This window comes from Epinephelus fuscoguttatus, linkage group LG3 (genome assembly GCF_011397635.1).
Source record: "Epinephelus fuscoguttatus linkage group LG3, E.fuscoguttatus.final_Chr_v1".
Taxonomy (NCBI): Eukaryota; Metazoa; Chordata; class Actinopteri; order Perciformes; family Serranidae; genus Epinephelus; species Epinephelus fuscoguttatus.
This window is the reverse complement of record NC_064754.1, coordinates 14,209,539-14,224,858: the sequence shown is the minus strand read 5'-3', so window position 1 is coordinate 14,224,858 and position 15,320 is coordinate 14,209,539. Positions and strand designations below refer to the sequence as shown.

The 15,320-nt window shown below is 41.3% G+C and overlaps 1 protein-coding gene across 1 annotated transcript in view; it reads left to right on the top strand.

Annotated features, from left to right (window-relative positions):
• Positions 1-15,320, top strand: part of gpm6ab (glycoprotein M6Ab) — a 42,025-nt gene that overhangs the window by 17,504 nt on the left and 9,201 nt on the right. Inside the window, exons 2-6 of the mRNA XM_049571614.1 lie at positions 165-357; positions 3,238-3,394; positions 9,075-9,228; positions 13,900-13,976; positions 14,110-14,175. Coding sequence (XP_049427571.1) covers positions 165-357; positions 3,238-3,394; positions 9,075-9,228; positions 13,900-13,976; positions 14,110-14,175 — 647 coding nt within the window. The remainder of the gene's footprint in view (positions 1-164; positions 358-3,237; positions 3,395-9,074; positions 9,229-13,899; positions 13,977-14,109; positions 14,176-15,320) is intronic.

Sequence of the window (15,320 nt, the reverse complement as noted above, 5' to 3'; positions counted from 1 at the left end):
CATGTACGTGCCTAAAAATTTTCACCATCAGCTCTCTGAATCATCTATTTCAGACATATGAACTTTATGTTGACGGCTGTTATCATTCATAGATTATTTACTTCATCATACTGATGTTAAAGATACTGTCGGCATAACACTTGTGTCTTTTTCTGTCCGTTCAGGCTGTAAGGAGTGTTGTGAGCGGTGTGTGGGCAGTCTGCCCTGGGCCTCTCTCATTGCCACTATTCTCCTCTACATGGGTGTGGCCTTGTTCTGTGGATGTGGCCACGAGGCTTTGAGCGGCACCGTCACCATCCTTCAGAACTACTTTGAAGTCATCAGAGCCCCGGGAGAAACGCTGGATGTGTTCACCATGTGAGTGATTTGTTTTTTGTTTCATATTTTTGGCATAATAAATATAAATTGCAAATTACATTTCATTACACTCATGCCGCAAGTTTCTTATCACAGTCAGGGCCCTGACACACCAGGCCGACTGTTGGCTGACGGTCAACGTTGTGCCATTGGTGAGCATCTGTCGCCCTAGTTTTTGCGGTGTGTCCCGCACCTTTGGTACCACTGGGCCCTTGTTGGCAACTTTTCAGCCAGTTCAGCATGCTGAATCAGTGTTGGACCTAATGGAGCCCAACCCAATTAAATAAATCTGACTGGCAGTAAAGCTCAGTGTACAAGAAGAGAAACGGAAGTGAGGAAAGCTGACAAACAACTTAAGTCCAGAGACTGAGACTGAAACAAAGTTGTTATTAAGTAAGATTATTTTTTCAGCCATTGAGGTCTTTAGCAGAAACAGTTCATAAGTGTTCGCTGACGCACAGTAAATATAATTGTTCCTGCAACATCAACAGACTTCCTAGTGTCTTAAATCTTGTCAGTCTTCCAGTTTCTCTTTTTGAATAATAAATACAGATGACAGCCACCTGCTGGTAGGGAGAGTTATTTCCTCTGACGCAGGCAGAACGTACATGCTAGTTGGCTGCTAGCTGTATTCTTTGCAGTGCGTTCAAGGCATCTTTTTGGCCGAGACACAGGCAACATGAGGCAACACAACATTGGCCTTCATCGTGACTAGTTCTTTGATGCTGGTTTGATGTGTCTGAGCAACCCGTACGCGAAGGTGTTGTAATCCAGCGCTTGGGCAGTGACTTGCAGCTTCAGACACTGACGAAAAAGCCATCCTTTAACATTGGCATGATACACAGCCAGTTGCGTTGTTAACTTTGGGGCAAGAACAAAAGTTAAGGCGGCGAAAGTCCTAATAGGGACTTTCACCCTGGAGAGTGGTGCTTGCATCCCGTATGATTTTTGTTGCCTTAACCCAACCATGTGCGTAAGTTTTTGGAGGAAAAATAACGTCAATTTGCATTGGTGTACTGACATAGTGCGTTTATTTTGAAAGTCATAGGAAACTGTACATTTCCTATGAAAATGGAGGTGTATTTTGAAAGAAGACAATGTGTAGAACAGACATAACTTGACACGACACCCCAGAACGTCAACAATCAATGCACCCAGGGTACCTTTCACGTCAGATCTGGATGTGGAGGGTCCATGACCAAATGTCAATACGTGACGAGGTCAGAGTGAGAATGTGTCGGTCTGTGCTTTTGGGATAAACTCATCACATTCAGGATCACAGGACAAAGTTTTCATCTTTAGGTACATTACTGGTTGGCCTCTTGTATTTTTTCCATCACCTCTGTGAGGACCATTACAGCTTTTAGTCTTCCTAATAAATACACAACACATTGTCAGTTTAACAGGTGATTACAGGTCCATATGTGTTCTGACTCAGTAGCCTACTAAATGGATTTCTGTTCAGGGAATATTATCTGATATTTGGCCAGTCTGGGAATAAATTCCTTCAGTGTTGATGCCTTCAGTTTTCAGTGGTGGAAAAACTGATTCAGCAACAATAATCCACGAGCAGATTTTTCTGATTTTGTCAGAAACCAGCAGGGATTTACTGTAACAGTACACAAACCCACGATTCGGTGTGAGTTTGGTGCAGCGAGAAAAAAATATAGATCTCTTTCTTTTCATGTTTTTTTTAACAGACAGTAGTGCAAGTGTCATAGATGGACACAATCCTCTTGCTGGGGACTGAGATAGTATTTTGCACTCAGGCAACTCTGGAAAAACATTTTTTACTATAAAAATAAGAAGCTTTTCAAACACTTGGGTATTACACTGAACAAACACTCTCCAAAGCAACTCTTCTACCATGAAACTGAGAAAACCAAAATACTGGAAATACAATAATAAGCATTGAGCAATACAAGTTCTACCTTGGCTATTTTTTAATATTCAAAACACCCAAACATTTATTATCCTGCTAATTGGCACATCTGGGTGATGCCTTGAATGTGTGTTCGCATGTTGGATGTGTTTACATTCATATCCCCTGCAATGGTAGAGCTACGGTGCACAGTGACCTAATCTTGTGCCCAACTCTCTTTCCGTTGCTGTTGTAGCTGACTGCGAACCCATGGGCAAGTCTTGCAGCTCCAGCATTTGCACTTACCGTAGTGTGACTGACTCACACATAGGGTTCCAGCGGTATGAGAATTTCACGGTACTATAACTGTCTCAGAAAATATCGTTTCCAAAACATTCCACAGGAACCAATGTTCTTACACCCACTCTGTCCAACAGCTAAACTCAGGTTCACCAAATGTGTTACCAGTGTAGGACTAAAAGTTTGCAGCAGAAGTCTCGCATGTGAACAGTGGTTACACCTTATGTGCATTGATCTCATACCATGTATTCTGCAGCTGTGAGTAGCAGACTGTGACCGTGTACTATGACGCTTCGTTACAAATACACAAACCGTTACAGCCCTAGAAACCATGTACATGTACACAAACATAACATCTTGATGCAGTACTGAGCTAAATGTGACACTTGTTATTCATATCAGTTAAATATTTGCCTGAAGAGTGTGAGCGAGCTGACCATACAAGTTTTCCACTCATTATAATAGGAAAAGTGCTGGTGGTCCTGCCCGCTATCAAAACCATCCCACTCATCACAGATCACGCCTCATCCTCCATCTTCACTTATTATCTCTGAATTGTAAATGGCGGTTACACTTGGTAATTAAGCTGAATATATGATATTAAGTCTACAAATAACACTTCAAGATGCAGCATGAAAATAAACATAGTAATTACTGACACAGTGTGTGTGTGTGTGTGTGTGTGTGTGTGTGTGTGTGTGTGTGTGTTTTCTCCACAGCATTGACATCCTGAAGTACATCATCTATGGTCTTGCAGCTGGATTCTTTGTGTTTGGAGTGCTGTTGCTGGTGGAGGGCTTTTTCACCACCGGGGCTATTAGGGATCTCTATGGAGAGTTCAAGATCACCGCCTGTGGACGCTGCCTGACTGCATTCGTAAGAGATCTCTCTAACCAGTATATTTGATGTGATACGCTGACAAATTAATTGTATTGTCACACTGTCAGATAAACAAAGGGCTTGTAGCAAGATGTTTTTGGGTAGTTGGCAGTAATGGATTACATCGTTTAAGGGTAAAGGCTGGTATCATATTTTTCCTGTTGAAATACAAACACCAAAACCAACAAGAATTGTGTGCGTAACAAAGCCTGATACTCTGTGCCATAAAACTCCAAACTTTAGGTCTAGTGTTTAGGATTTCTTGGCATCTAGTGGTGAGGTTGCAGACTGCAACAAACTGAAGCTGCTTCTGTGTGCCAAGTGTGCAGCTCTGCAGGAAGTGGCTTTGAAGCCAATTTTCATAGTGGCCAAACAGTGGAATCACAGCCTTCAAGGGATGCCATGTGGCCCAGAAACACTTTCCCATTTACTTAGATTGTGAAAGAGATTCCTGTAAATCAATGGATACATTTTTTTCAGTGGAACAACCCTGCAAAATGACTTGTTTTGCTATCAGAATCTGATCCATCCGGTCCAATAACGTTTGGAAATCATAGAAGAGCAGCACAATTAAATAATTTCAAGCTAGTGGAGCACTAAACCAGCAGACTCTTATGGGCCAGACAGTGTGGAAGCAGTGCCGATTATCCAGGTAATATATGTGGCAGTTAAACATTTTTGGCTTCATGTGCCAACTCTGCATAAAGTTCTCTTTATACATCCATGCAAGTGTGTAGGGGAACTATGGTAGCCAACGCTTAAACGTAAATGGGAGCCAGTGGTTTGTCCATTCTGGCCTACTGTAGAAACAACATGGAGGACTCTGAATAAGAGGACCTGCTTTGATATGAAGAGCTCATTCTAAGGTAACAAAAACACAATGATTTTTTGTTTCAGGTGATTAAACACTAATTAAAAAAAACATAGCTGAGGACCTTTAAATACACATTATGAGCCAAACTGTTGCTCTAGGTGACAAGTTCCTTCATGAACACACACACAAAATAGTCCCCAAAGATCCAATGACCAGCTACTTGGGGAAATTAGTGAGGCTTTTGTCAAAAATTAAGCTATATATTTATGCACTGTTTTTAAAGATTTTACATGTGCCATAGGAAGTAGTGTGTTTAAAGGTGAGAGCCACAAACAGAGTGGAGGTCAAAAATATTAGACTAGATTCCTAAAAGGCTTGTGATATCAGTTATGTTGTTTACCGTTGTATCACATGTAGATATTATTGTGCATCCCTATATTGTTTATTTAATTCTGATAAGAATTCCCTCAGTGTTCATGGGGTTTTTACCATGAACTGAATTTTCTGCAGAGGTCTCTACCTCTCTAAAACAAATGCATCAGGTGATTCAAACCATTAAAAACCCTGAATAAAGCAGTTCCATGTTACAAACCGTTTCTTGTGCGCTGTTTGGTACCATACAGACGGCTGCTCACCGAGCGTCTGCTAACGTGTGCTCATCTTTCTCTCTGATAGCTTAATGTGTGCTCATCTGATTTATGATGCGGACGTTATGGAGGTTTCAAGCAGGAGCCGAATTATCTGCAGAGGTGTCCTCCTCTTAAAAACCAATGGACCACATGATTTAACCAGTAAAGACACTGAATAGAGCAGTTTCATGTTACAAATTAGTGTTTCTCCTATGCTGCTTGGTTCGTTGCAGATGTGCTGTCAGCCTAGCAACTGCTAATGTGTGAGCACCTTTTTTCTCTGATCACTTAAAGGGCCAGTGTGTAAAATGGGTTGAAAACAGTGACATCAGTGGTCAAATTCTAGATTGCAGGGCTCACTCGCTCACCCCTCCCGTTGGGTAAATGACGGTGGCCTCGTAGGGACAAAAAGCCTTGCGCACGAGTTTTTCAGGAGTAGGTCTATCTAGCAAAGAGGTGAATATTTATTTAGAAATCTAAACCATGTTACGATATTGTAATGAATCCCTCACGAGCAGGAGACCAGAGGAGCGTTCGGGAAAAAGGCCCATTTATTTGAGCACTCCAGAAACTCTGGTAACACTCCAGGGGGTAAAAGACTCCGTCCCAAACTCTGACTCTTCTAGCGTAACACACACACTTCATACACACACATACTCGTTTACCATACCGAGTGGGGACCCCCCTCCCCTCTCTGCTCCGCTAACCTCCAGCCTGCACACTGACTGACAGCGTAGCCTGTAAACAGAGCTCAGCTGTTTATTTAGCCTAGCAATATCTCCGGACTATAGTAGCTGCAATGGACGACTTTGAACGCGATTTTGAATAGTTTCTTGTAGCGGACACAGACCCAGAGCCATACCTGTTTGAGCCGGAGCATACAGATGAGGAACTCCATGTGTTTGATGCTGAGCGGGCGAGAAGAGAGGCTGAATGCACAGAATGGGATTTGATGCTACTGCTACCATCGCTGGGGAGATATATCATCAGGAGGAAAAGCGCCGCAGAGAGTGCATCACAAGGAGTGAAGTTGCGTCTTCTTTTCCTCGCAGATGATGGTTCGGGTTCATTCTCTCCTGTTGCGTGGTAAGTGTGGTCCATTCGCAAACTTTATAACTAAAAAAACTTTTCACTACTCTCTATCGACGAACTACTAACACTCTCTGCTGTTTCCTCCTCCTTCTTCCTTCCTTCCGCTGTCTTTGTTGGTTTATTTATACACGTGAAACGCGTTCTCTGGCTGGCTGGATTGTCCGCTCGGTCTGCCGTACATACATGGCGGCGCGAGATGGTGACCTCTCTAAAGCAAGGCCCTTGCTATATATTTATATATATATATATATATATATATATATATATATATAAAAGCATAATTATAAGGCTACGAAAACCAAACGAATTTTATTTTATAGCGATTATACACTTGTATAATGGGTAGAATATTCAGATTCAGATTCAGATTGACAAAAATGCCAAATATTACACACTGGCCCTTTAAGATCAGACATTCAGGAGGTTTTTACCAGGGGCCGAATTACCTACAGAGGTCTCCTCCTCTCTAAAACAAAGAGAACCAGTGATTTAAATGGGTAAAAACACTGAATAAAGCAGTTTCACATTAAAAAAAATGAAGTTTTTCCATTGCTGCTTTTCGTGGAGGGGCTTCTAACAATAGCCCTTTTTAGATAGGAACTGTGCAAATTTGCAGGAAAGCCCAATCAGTCTTTTTTCAGCATTGGCAGTATAAAAACAAACTCGGGGAGTGCAGCAAAATGTCACCTGCCTACATTTGTTTATACGGAATGCACCTTTTTCAGGGCAATGGGGGGAGTGAGCAAGCAACAAAACGTGTAGCTCAGCATGTGACGTAAACAGTGACGTTGGAGGGAAGCCACGGCTGGTCAGTCCTTCGGCAATTCTCTTGTTAGTTGGCCCATCCTTCACCGTCCCTGTCATTTGACGGTTCTTCGTTTGTGAGGACAAGGAGAGAGCACAATTCCTTGCTCATATTTACAGTGTCTGTCAGGTTTGCATTTCCCTCTTGCTACTAGCTGCTCATTCCTGCTATCAGCTGTTTCCTGTTTATCTACTGCCAGTGGCTCGCACGTGCGGCGTCATCAACATCTCCTCCCATAAGTCTTCAACAGCCCCTCCCGTTGCAGAAGGGCGCCTCAGTCTGTTTAAACTAATAGGGTTCCGCCAATATGTCTATCCTACAAGGGGGAAAATTGGGCACCTCGGATCAGCTCGCCAATTCGGCTCTGTGTATCTAAGCGCTCGCAGCTCTCCGGCAAAATGGCCGAACATTCGCCAAAAATCTGGTAGTGTAAAAGGGGCTTATGATGGCAGACATGAAACAAACAATTGGCCCTATTAGAGCCAGTGGTTAGTTTGCCTGTTCTGGGCTGCTGCAGATACATGACAGTGCAACATGGCGATCTGCGTAAACGAGAACTCGTTCCCTATGTAGATATAAACGGCCCATTTAAATGTAACAAAAACGCAACTGTTCTTATTTCAGGTGATTATACACCAAAGAAAATATAATTATTTTACTGTCATATTCCATTTCTGCCAGTATATCACCCTAAATCCAACACACTGGACCTTTAAAAGATCAGTTCCTGCAGAAGTGGCATGATGAGCTCCACAGCACAGGTGTAGGTTTCAGGGGGGAATGCAGGTGACATATCCCCCAAATATTTAGAACAAGTCCCCCCAGAGAGCTTTTATTTGAAAAAAATAAAAGACATTTAATGTCTTTTATTTTTGCAATTTTCATGCACTCAAAATTTTATATGGAGGATCATCCCCAAACCCCCTGATTCATATGTCCCCCTCCATGCTGAAACAAAATCTACACCCTTTCTTGAGAGTATGCCATCATGTGACTTCTACTGTGAATTTAAAGAGGACTATAACTCAGAAGTAATCATTTTGTGAAAACAGGAGGAATGCCCAGGCTGTTTGAAATCTTTGAGATTCCAATTCCTAAAATAGCAGGAGGATACAAAGAGTTTGGAAAGGAATAAAAGCTTCTGTAATTTATGTAATGACAGTTGCCTGGGGGATGAATATCATGTTTTATTTGAATAGAAGCATTGTCGAAAATAGGAAGAAGAACCTGCTAAAAATGCTTTGTAAACTACATGTCCAGGTTTAAACTTGCCATATACATTAGTGCAGACAGATAAACCAAGGACAATATGTAAACTAGGTGATTTTTTGAGTATCACTCTGCCTCTCTTTAAGTGACTCACTTTGTGCTAATGATCTATTGTGGTTGTTTCTGCTGTCTTCATACCAATATTTGTGTTTCAGAGTAAATAAATCTGATTCTAAAATGATGTATTATGAAGTATTGTTGGTTTTGGTTTTCTCAGAGGAAAAATATCGACACCAACCTCATCCTTTAATGTTGTGTAATATTAGCACCTCCCTCCGGATAAAGATTTCCAGGTACTGGACACTGTTTTGGAACAAACCCAGGACTGGCCTAACTCACTTTAATCAGCACAACAGATCTTTGTGCAGTTGTCCCCTGAATTATTTTATTGTCTGTGTTTCTCGCTGCGAAACTCAGTCTCCATGTGGCCTCTTTCTGTTAGTCACGTCTGATTCATGTGGAGGAGGGAGATAGAGAGAGAGAGAGAGATTAGGCATTGTCCACTTCTGCTCATCTGCCCAGGAAATGTTTCCCCCACATCTGTAGTTCTCTGTGCAGTGGAGAAGGAAAGCTTTCTGGTCCAGGCCTCTGGAGACACACAACGCACGCACACACACTCACACATGCAGATCTTTGGCCTGTGAGAGAACGCTAAAAGGCAAAAAAGAGAAAGAGAAAACAGTAATCGGCAGTCAGTTGTAGGTGTTTTAATGCTTCAGTGTGAAATGATGGAGAGCACTGACACAATTACCTTCACACTTGTGCAGTGAATCACATACAGTATGAATCTAATTTCAAAAAGTGTTAATGGCATAATGAGAAATGAATGTTGCAAATGAATATTGTACTTTTTGCATATTATGTATAAATGAATCCACTTTACATAATGAATGCAATATATAAAATGAGTTCATTAGATAAACTGTCAATAAGCAACTTAATAGGTCTATTTTCTAAAATACTACAGATTTTTTGAATACTATTTTTTACGTTTGCAAAGTAACAGTTGTCTCATGCAAAACATGTCATCTACTGTATGTCACTCATGTCTTGTCTCTGTGTTTGCAGCTGATGTTCCTGGCCTACCTGTTCTTCCTGGTATGGCTCGGAGTGACAGCGTTCACCAGCCTGCCAGTCTTCATGTACTTCAACGTTTGGTCCATGTGTCAGAACACCAGCTTGGTGGAGGGAGCAAACCTCTGCCTGGACCTGCGTCAGTTTGGTATGTGTTATGGTCACAGAAAATATCTCTGAAAAAGATGGATGGATGTGCTGCATCTACCTACTGTCTTATCTATGCTGAAGGGTTGAAACCCTGGCACATGGTAGACTCACTATTGATTGGAAGCTGTGTGCAAATGCTGTTCAAGAAATTTAACCTTAATCAGCCTGATGGGGGCTATAGATTAAAATTGCAATTTTGGAAAGGACATGCCCCTCCCATCATCGGTCCTTTTGACTTGAAGTTGCACACAAAAATCCAGCTCAATGTGCTCTACAAAAAACATGCTCAAGAACCATTAAAGTCTGCCCAATTAGATTTTCTTCCATTTAGATTTTTTTGAAAAACTCATTTTTGGCATTTCTTCCTAAATCGTAGATCCAATCACTATCAAATTATCTGTGCATTACAATTAGATAAAGCTTCACAAAACCTGCATAAAGCTTGTTTACGTCTTTTTTAGTTTTCAAGATATTGACCAATGAACTTCAGGAGGGGCGTGGCTTAGCACGTTAGACCTAACTCCACAACCCTTTGGCAAATCATACAAAACTTGCAAGATATGTCCACAGAGTACCTGACACATATGCTGAAATTTTCATTCAAACTGACTGCCAGGGGGCGCTCCAAGTGCAAAGAAAAAAAAAAAAAAAAAAGACGGGGCATAGCACTAATAAGACTACAAATCAGAAATTTTTTGTGCAATCATTTCAAAACTTGCAGGTTATGTTTCGTAACAGTGTTGAACCTAGTGTGTGAAATAATTTTGAATTTGCTCAATAGGGGGCGCCACCTGTTCTGGACAAGTGCATTGGCCTGGTGAAGAATTTGGCCATAAGTCAATGAGAGTTTATCCGCTAAATCATATCATATCATAAATCACTTACCAGTAAACTTGGTGGATATTTTTGATTAAGCTGTTGAAGCATGTCCTCAAAATGTTTTCCCAGTTGACCAATAGGGGGTGAGGGCATTACCGAAAAAGACCGCAGTCTGTCCGATATAAAAGCTACCTGTTAGTTATGTCTAATGCAGGTGCTGGAAACTGTCAGAGGTGTTGATCCCTCGCAGCTTTCAACTTTTAACAGTCTGTGCAGGCCTGAACACCTGCGACTGTTTTTTATCATCGAAATATTGAGGTTACCATTTCTGTGTTATCTTGTGCAATGTTTTTAAAGTCGCTGACCTTTACGTGCAGTATTTTGAGTGAATTCACAAATCCAGTAGTAAGAAAGTAAGAAAGAATTTCTTTGATAACACAAAATCTTATATGTGTATATGCCTCAGGGCGTGCAGACTGGTATTCCACTCACTTTGGTTCAAATGCAGGGAGAGGACAGAGAAAAGCATCTGTCTCTCTTGTCTTTCTGAGCTCAAGCTTAGTGAACTTTGACCTGCTTTTTGCATATCCAATCGTCCACTGTGCTGCGCTGCACTGAGAAAAACTAGAACTTCTACAATTTGAAAGAAACATCTCTTTTTCTCCTTCGGGGTTTTATTAAAGTGGAAACAGTTCTCCTATCATTCACAGGAATTGTTGATCAGCTTTCGATTACAGTCTGTCCATGCATCTTGTGCTCTTGATATCAAGTGCCAGTAAAGATACATATTCTCATACAGTTTTTCCTGCACTGCCTGATTACTGAGAGAGCACATACTGCGTGTATCCTCCCACTTAGTGCAGGCAAGTTACTGGCACACATAACGGAAAAACCTGTGTGTGTGCGACAAAATTGCCAAATTACCAATAGAAAGCCCACAGTGTACCATGTGCCACAACCAAGCCCAGAATCTTCTCCTCACTCAAAGGGACCAATGAAGCTGAACTAAGCTGGACTTTATTAGTGCTTTAATGACAGAAGATAATTGACCCCGGTCTGTGATGTTAGCAGAAGGCCTATGGATTCGACATGTGTCAGGTTTGGTATTCCAGGGATCCCACAGGTGGGCTGGTGAATTAAAAACTGTTCCCATTCCTCTGCACTTTTCTGACACTCCAAGAAAGGCTCTGTCATTTTACATTTGTGCCTCTTTTAGGCAGTTGTTTAGCTTTGATTTAAGAAGTGTTCAAACAAGGGGGCTAAATAAAAATCCAGGAAATAATTAAGTTGGTCATTATACAAAATTCTGCCAGTATAGTACTAAATGTGCTAAATATGCTTCTCCTTTGTGGCTTTTTTTGTACCATATCAGCGTAAAATCAGCAGCTCATTTCACAAGCTCCATTGTTAAACTGCAGCACACAGAGTGCAGATGCAGTGAAACATTTCTAAAAGAGCAAATAAACACCAAATGGGAGTGAAAAGGATATTTTACAATGAGTTAATGGCTGTTTGGACAAGAATAAAAATAAGACCAAAATATAGCCACAAGCGGCAATCCCTGGTTCAAGCTCTCTCTCTGTCTCTCTCTCTCTCTCTCTCTCTCTCTCTCTGTCAGAAGAAGGAAGCAGCTCAGTTGCCAAAATCAAAGCCACAAGCAGCAGTGAGCAGGTTTCAGGCCTCACAAAGCTGAGCAAAGACACTTCAGCTGGTTTGTTTAAAGGAGGAGTGAAAACGATCACACACTTGTTTCATCATCACAGTAAATGCAGCATTTTAATAACTGCATACTCAAAGTCACGTCTTTTGCTCTGCCTTTATCAGATGTAAACGAAACTTGGTGGGTACCTTCAGGACTTAGTGCAGGATGTTGCCACAGAGTTTAATCAGGATCGCTCCAAGACAACTTGAGTTAAGGTCTATGTCCTGCTAAGCCCCGCCCTTTGTGAGGACTCATTAAAGCGGCCATGTTTTTTGACCGATCTTGTTTGTTTGTAATAGGATTGTGTAGCTCCATCCATCTGATGTCCATTTTGTAAGTGTTTTTCGCTGTTTCGTCACTGCTACAAATGCAGCTATAACAAGTATGTCATTATCACTATCCTCATTCATATTTTAAGGAGCTATAAATTATATTTAGCCACAAAATAAGTCTGAAAAGGGGGCGGCCAGTAGCTCAGTGCTTAGAGCAGGCTTCCCATGTACAAAGGCACAAAGGCATTGTCCTTACCTCAGTGGCCGTGGGCTCTATTCCAACCTACAGCATGGCCCTTTGCTGCATGTCATCCCCTCTCTCCCCCCTCATGCTTGAGATGGTCCTGTCTAAGGAAGGCAAAAATGCCCAGATAATACACCATCTTATCTAGCTGCATTGGTGTGAACCGGCAGGTTTTTAGAACGTTGCAGAACGGCGTATTGCAAGTAGTTGCCTGTTTAAGCTTGTCTTGTTGCAAATCTTTAGTCTGAACTGAGCTTTTCATTACTGTGATTGACATTATGCAAACAAACAAAAAAATCCATCACGGCTTTTTTTATATAGAGCACACTGAGCTACATATGTGTGCCAAATTTTAAGTCAATCAGACTCACTGTGTGTGGGGCCTGGCCTTTTCCAAAATTGCATTTTTGGAAGTTATTTACAGCGCCACCATCTGGCCAACCAAGGTTATATTACTTGGGAAGATTTGTACATCATTTCATGTTTTTCAGACCAAGTTTCATGTCTCTAGCTCATTTCAGCTCACAGTGAGTAGCAGCATAAGACGACAAATAGCAATAAATTGCCAAAATCCAAGGGTTCTGATCCTTCAGGGATTCAACCCTAATAAATAAGATTCACCATAACCCCACAATTATTACTCACTGTAGAATGTAGAAACTGATTTTCACACCGCACTTCAAAATAATTCACTTTTCCATGTGGGGCCTTGTATTCTAATTATATTATATATAGTTATTTCATCATATTATAATGAAATAGATAGTCAGTGACGCTGGAAACTTTTTGGACACCTTAACATGAACTTTTGTTTTTATATTGAGACAAATAACATACACACACACACACAGCACGGTACACATATACATATCTGAGAGTCACATGCTCATGGCGAAGCTTTCCACTGGCCACCAATTTAGACTTGCCATTAGCATGTTATCAGACTCACTCAAACAAGTGCCATAACGCACGCACATATACACCACATCCACTGGGCACAGCGCCATGAACTTTCTTTGCAACTGAGAACACAGTGGTTTATGGTTTAATACAGTATCCACGACTTCTGACACCATATTAAACCATTGTGTTAAAGAAATTTGAATTATACACCTTTATACATGCTAATAATACATTCACTACTTTGTGAGATGTGCACATGTGAGAATGATTATGTGTAATTCTACATGGTTCAGTCCAAGCTCTGTCCACCATGTTGTTCTCCAGGTGCCCACATAAAACAAAGAGGCATTTTGTAGAGTCTCCTGCTATGCTGCCATCTACTGTCCACAGTTTAAACTGCAACTTGGCCCCCTGTCAGCAAACTAATTACTGTATCTAATGAACATCGCTCACAGGGAATAATTACAGTATCTCACTTAAAATAAAAATGCTGGCTCATAAAGGTTTGGATTCAACAGTGTGGTTATTTTGATGTGACTGAGTTTATTCTCATAAGCAGCACTCTGTGGTCATACAGGACAGCTCCCAGTGGTCAGCACTGCAGTACCAGTGAAGCAATGCTATTATTAACTTAATAAATACAGAGACTCTTTCAGCATTCTTGCAAACTATGGATGGATGAAGTAGATCAATAATGAAGAGTGTATTTTTAATATCTCTGTTCATCAGGAGCGGTGACCATCTCTGAGGAGAGGAAGGTGTGTACAGGATCTGAGAAGTTCTTCAAGATGTGTGAATCCAACGAGGTGAGATGAAACAAGGAGAGACGCTAGAAGTGATACAGATATCAAATACAATGCATGGCCTGTTTAAAGACAAAGAGCAGACACATGCAAACCCTGAATGTCCTTCTAAAATGACTCCTGTTGTGTGTTACAGCTGGACTTGACCTTCCATCTGTTCGTGTGCACACTGGCAGGCGCAGGAGCTGCTGTCATCGCCATGGTGAGGATCATTATTCTCATACCTGATGAGAATGGCTACTAATTGGCAATGATTGGTTTGACCTCAAATCTGTGGGTCAACCTTATAATAGGACAAAAATGGACGCAGAGCTCACTGGAGCACAGCCCAGTCACCAGAAGAAAATGTTTGCACTGTACGTCTCTGCAAACCATTGATATGTTACATTTGTTTGTTTTACATTTATGATATCAACGTTTTGAAAGTGATGTGGTGTATTACAGAGCACAAGAGGAGCTCCACAACCCAGTCACCCAAATAAGTTTTAACACAGATATGTTAAAACTTTACATTTCGACAACACTGTGGTTAACATGGTTAAATTAAGGCACAAAAACATGCTTATGGTGAGGGAAAAGATCATGTTTTGACTTAAAATACCCAGCTTTGGCAGCACAATCCCTGCATGAAAAGCAGCAATGTCTCAGCAAAAAGCGACTGCTTTTCGTTCCTAAGAAGACAACAATTTGACAACAGTTTTGTTGCTCACAACTTTGTCACTGGGAGGTGGAGGGGATGGATGGTATGACACCTTGGCAAGATGCCTGCTAAGCTGTGCTCCACTGTTCAGGACCAATAAACAACAAAACTAGCTGGGATTTGACGCATCATTGTTGTGTTTCCAGCGACTTTTCAGGCACGAGAAGCGGTTGTTCTTTGCCAAGACATTGCTGCTTTTTATGCAGGGATTGTGCCACCAAAGCTGTGTACTTTAAGCCAAAACATGATCTTTTCCTAACCATAACCAAGTGTTTTTTGTGCCTAAACTTAACCACATGTTAAGTTTTAAAGTATCTGCTATATAATAACGTGCAGATGTATCTGTAGTTTGCAGAAAAGTACAGTGCAGACATTATTTCTGGTGATTGCATTGTGGAACACCTCTTGTGCTCTATAATCAGAGTGTGTAGTATACTTGTAGTATACAGAAAATGATTTTTTTTTTTTTTCAGAGAAAATGTCAGGTCTTTGAGGGGTTGTTGTTTATGTCATTAGAAATAGGCCTCATTCCCAAAGCCACCTATAGAGGGACACACAGAGAGAAAGACAGAGAGTGAGAGAGGAGTGAATCTAAGCTTGTGTGTCTGCGGTAATACAGATGGTGAGTCACCAAGCTCTTCAGCCAT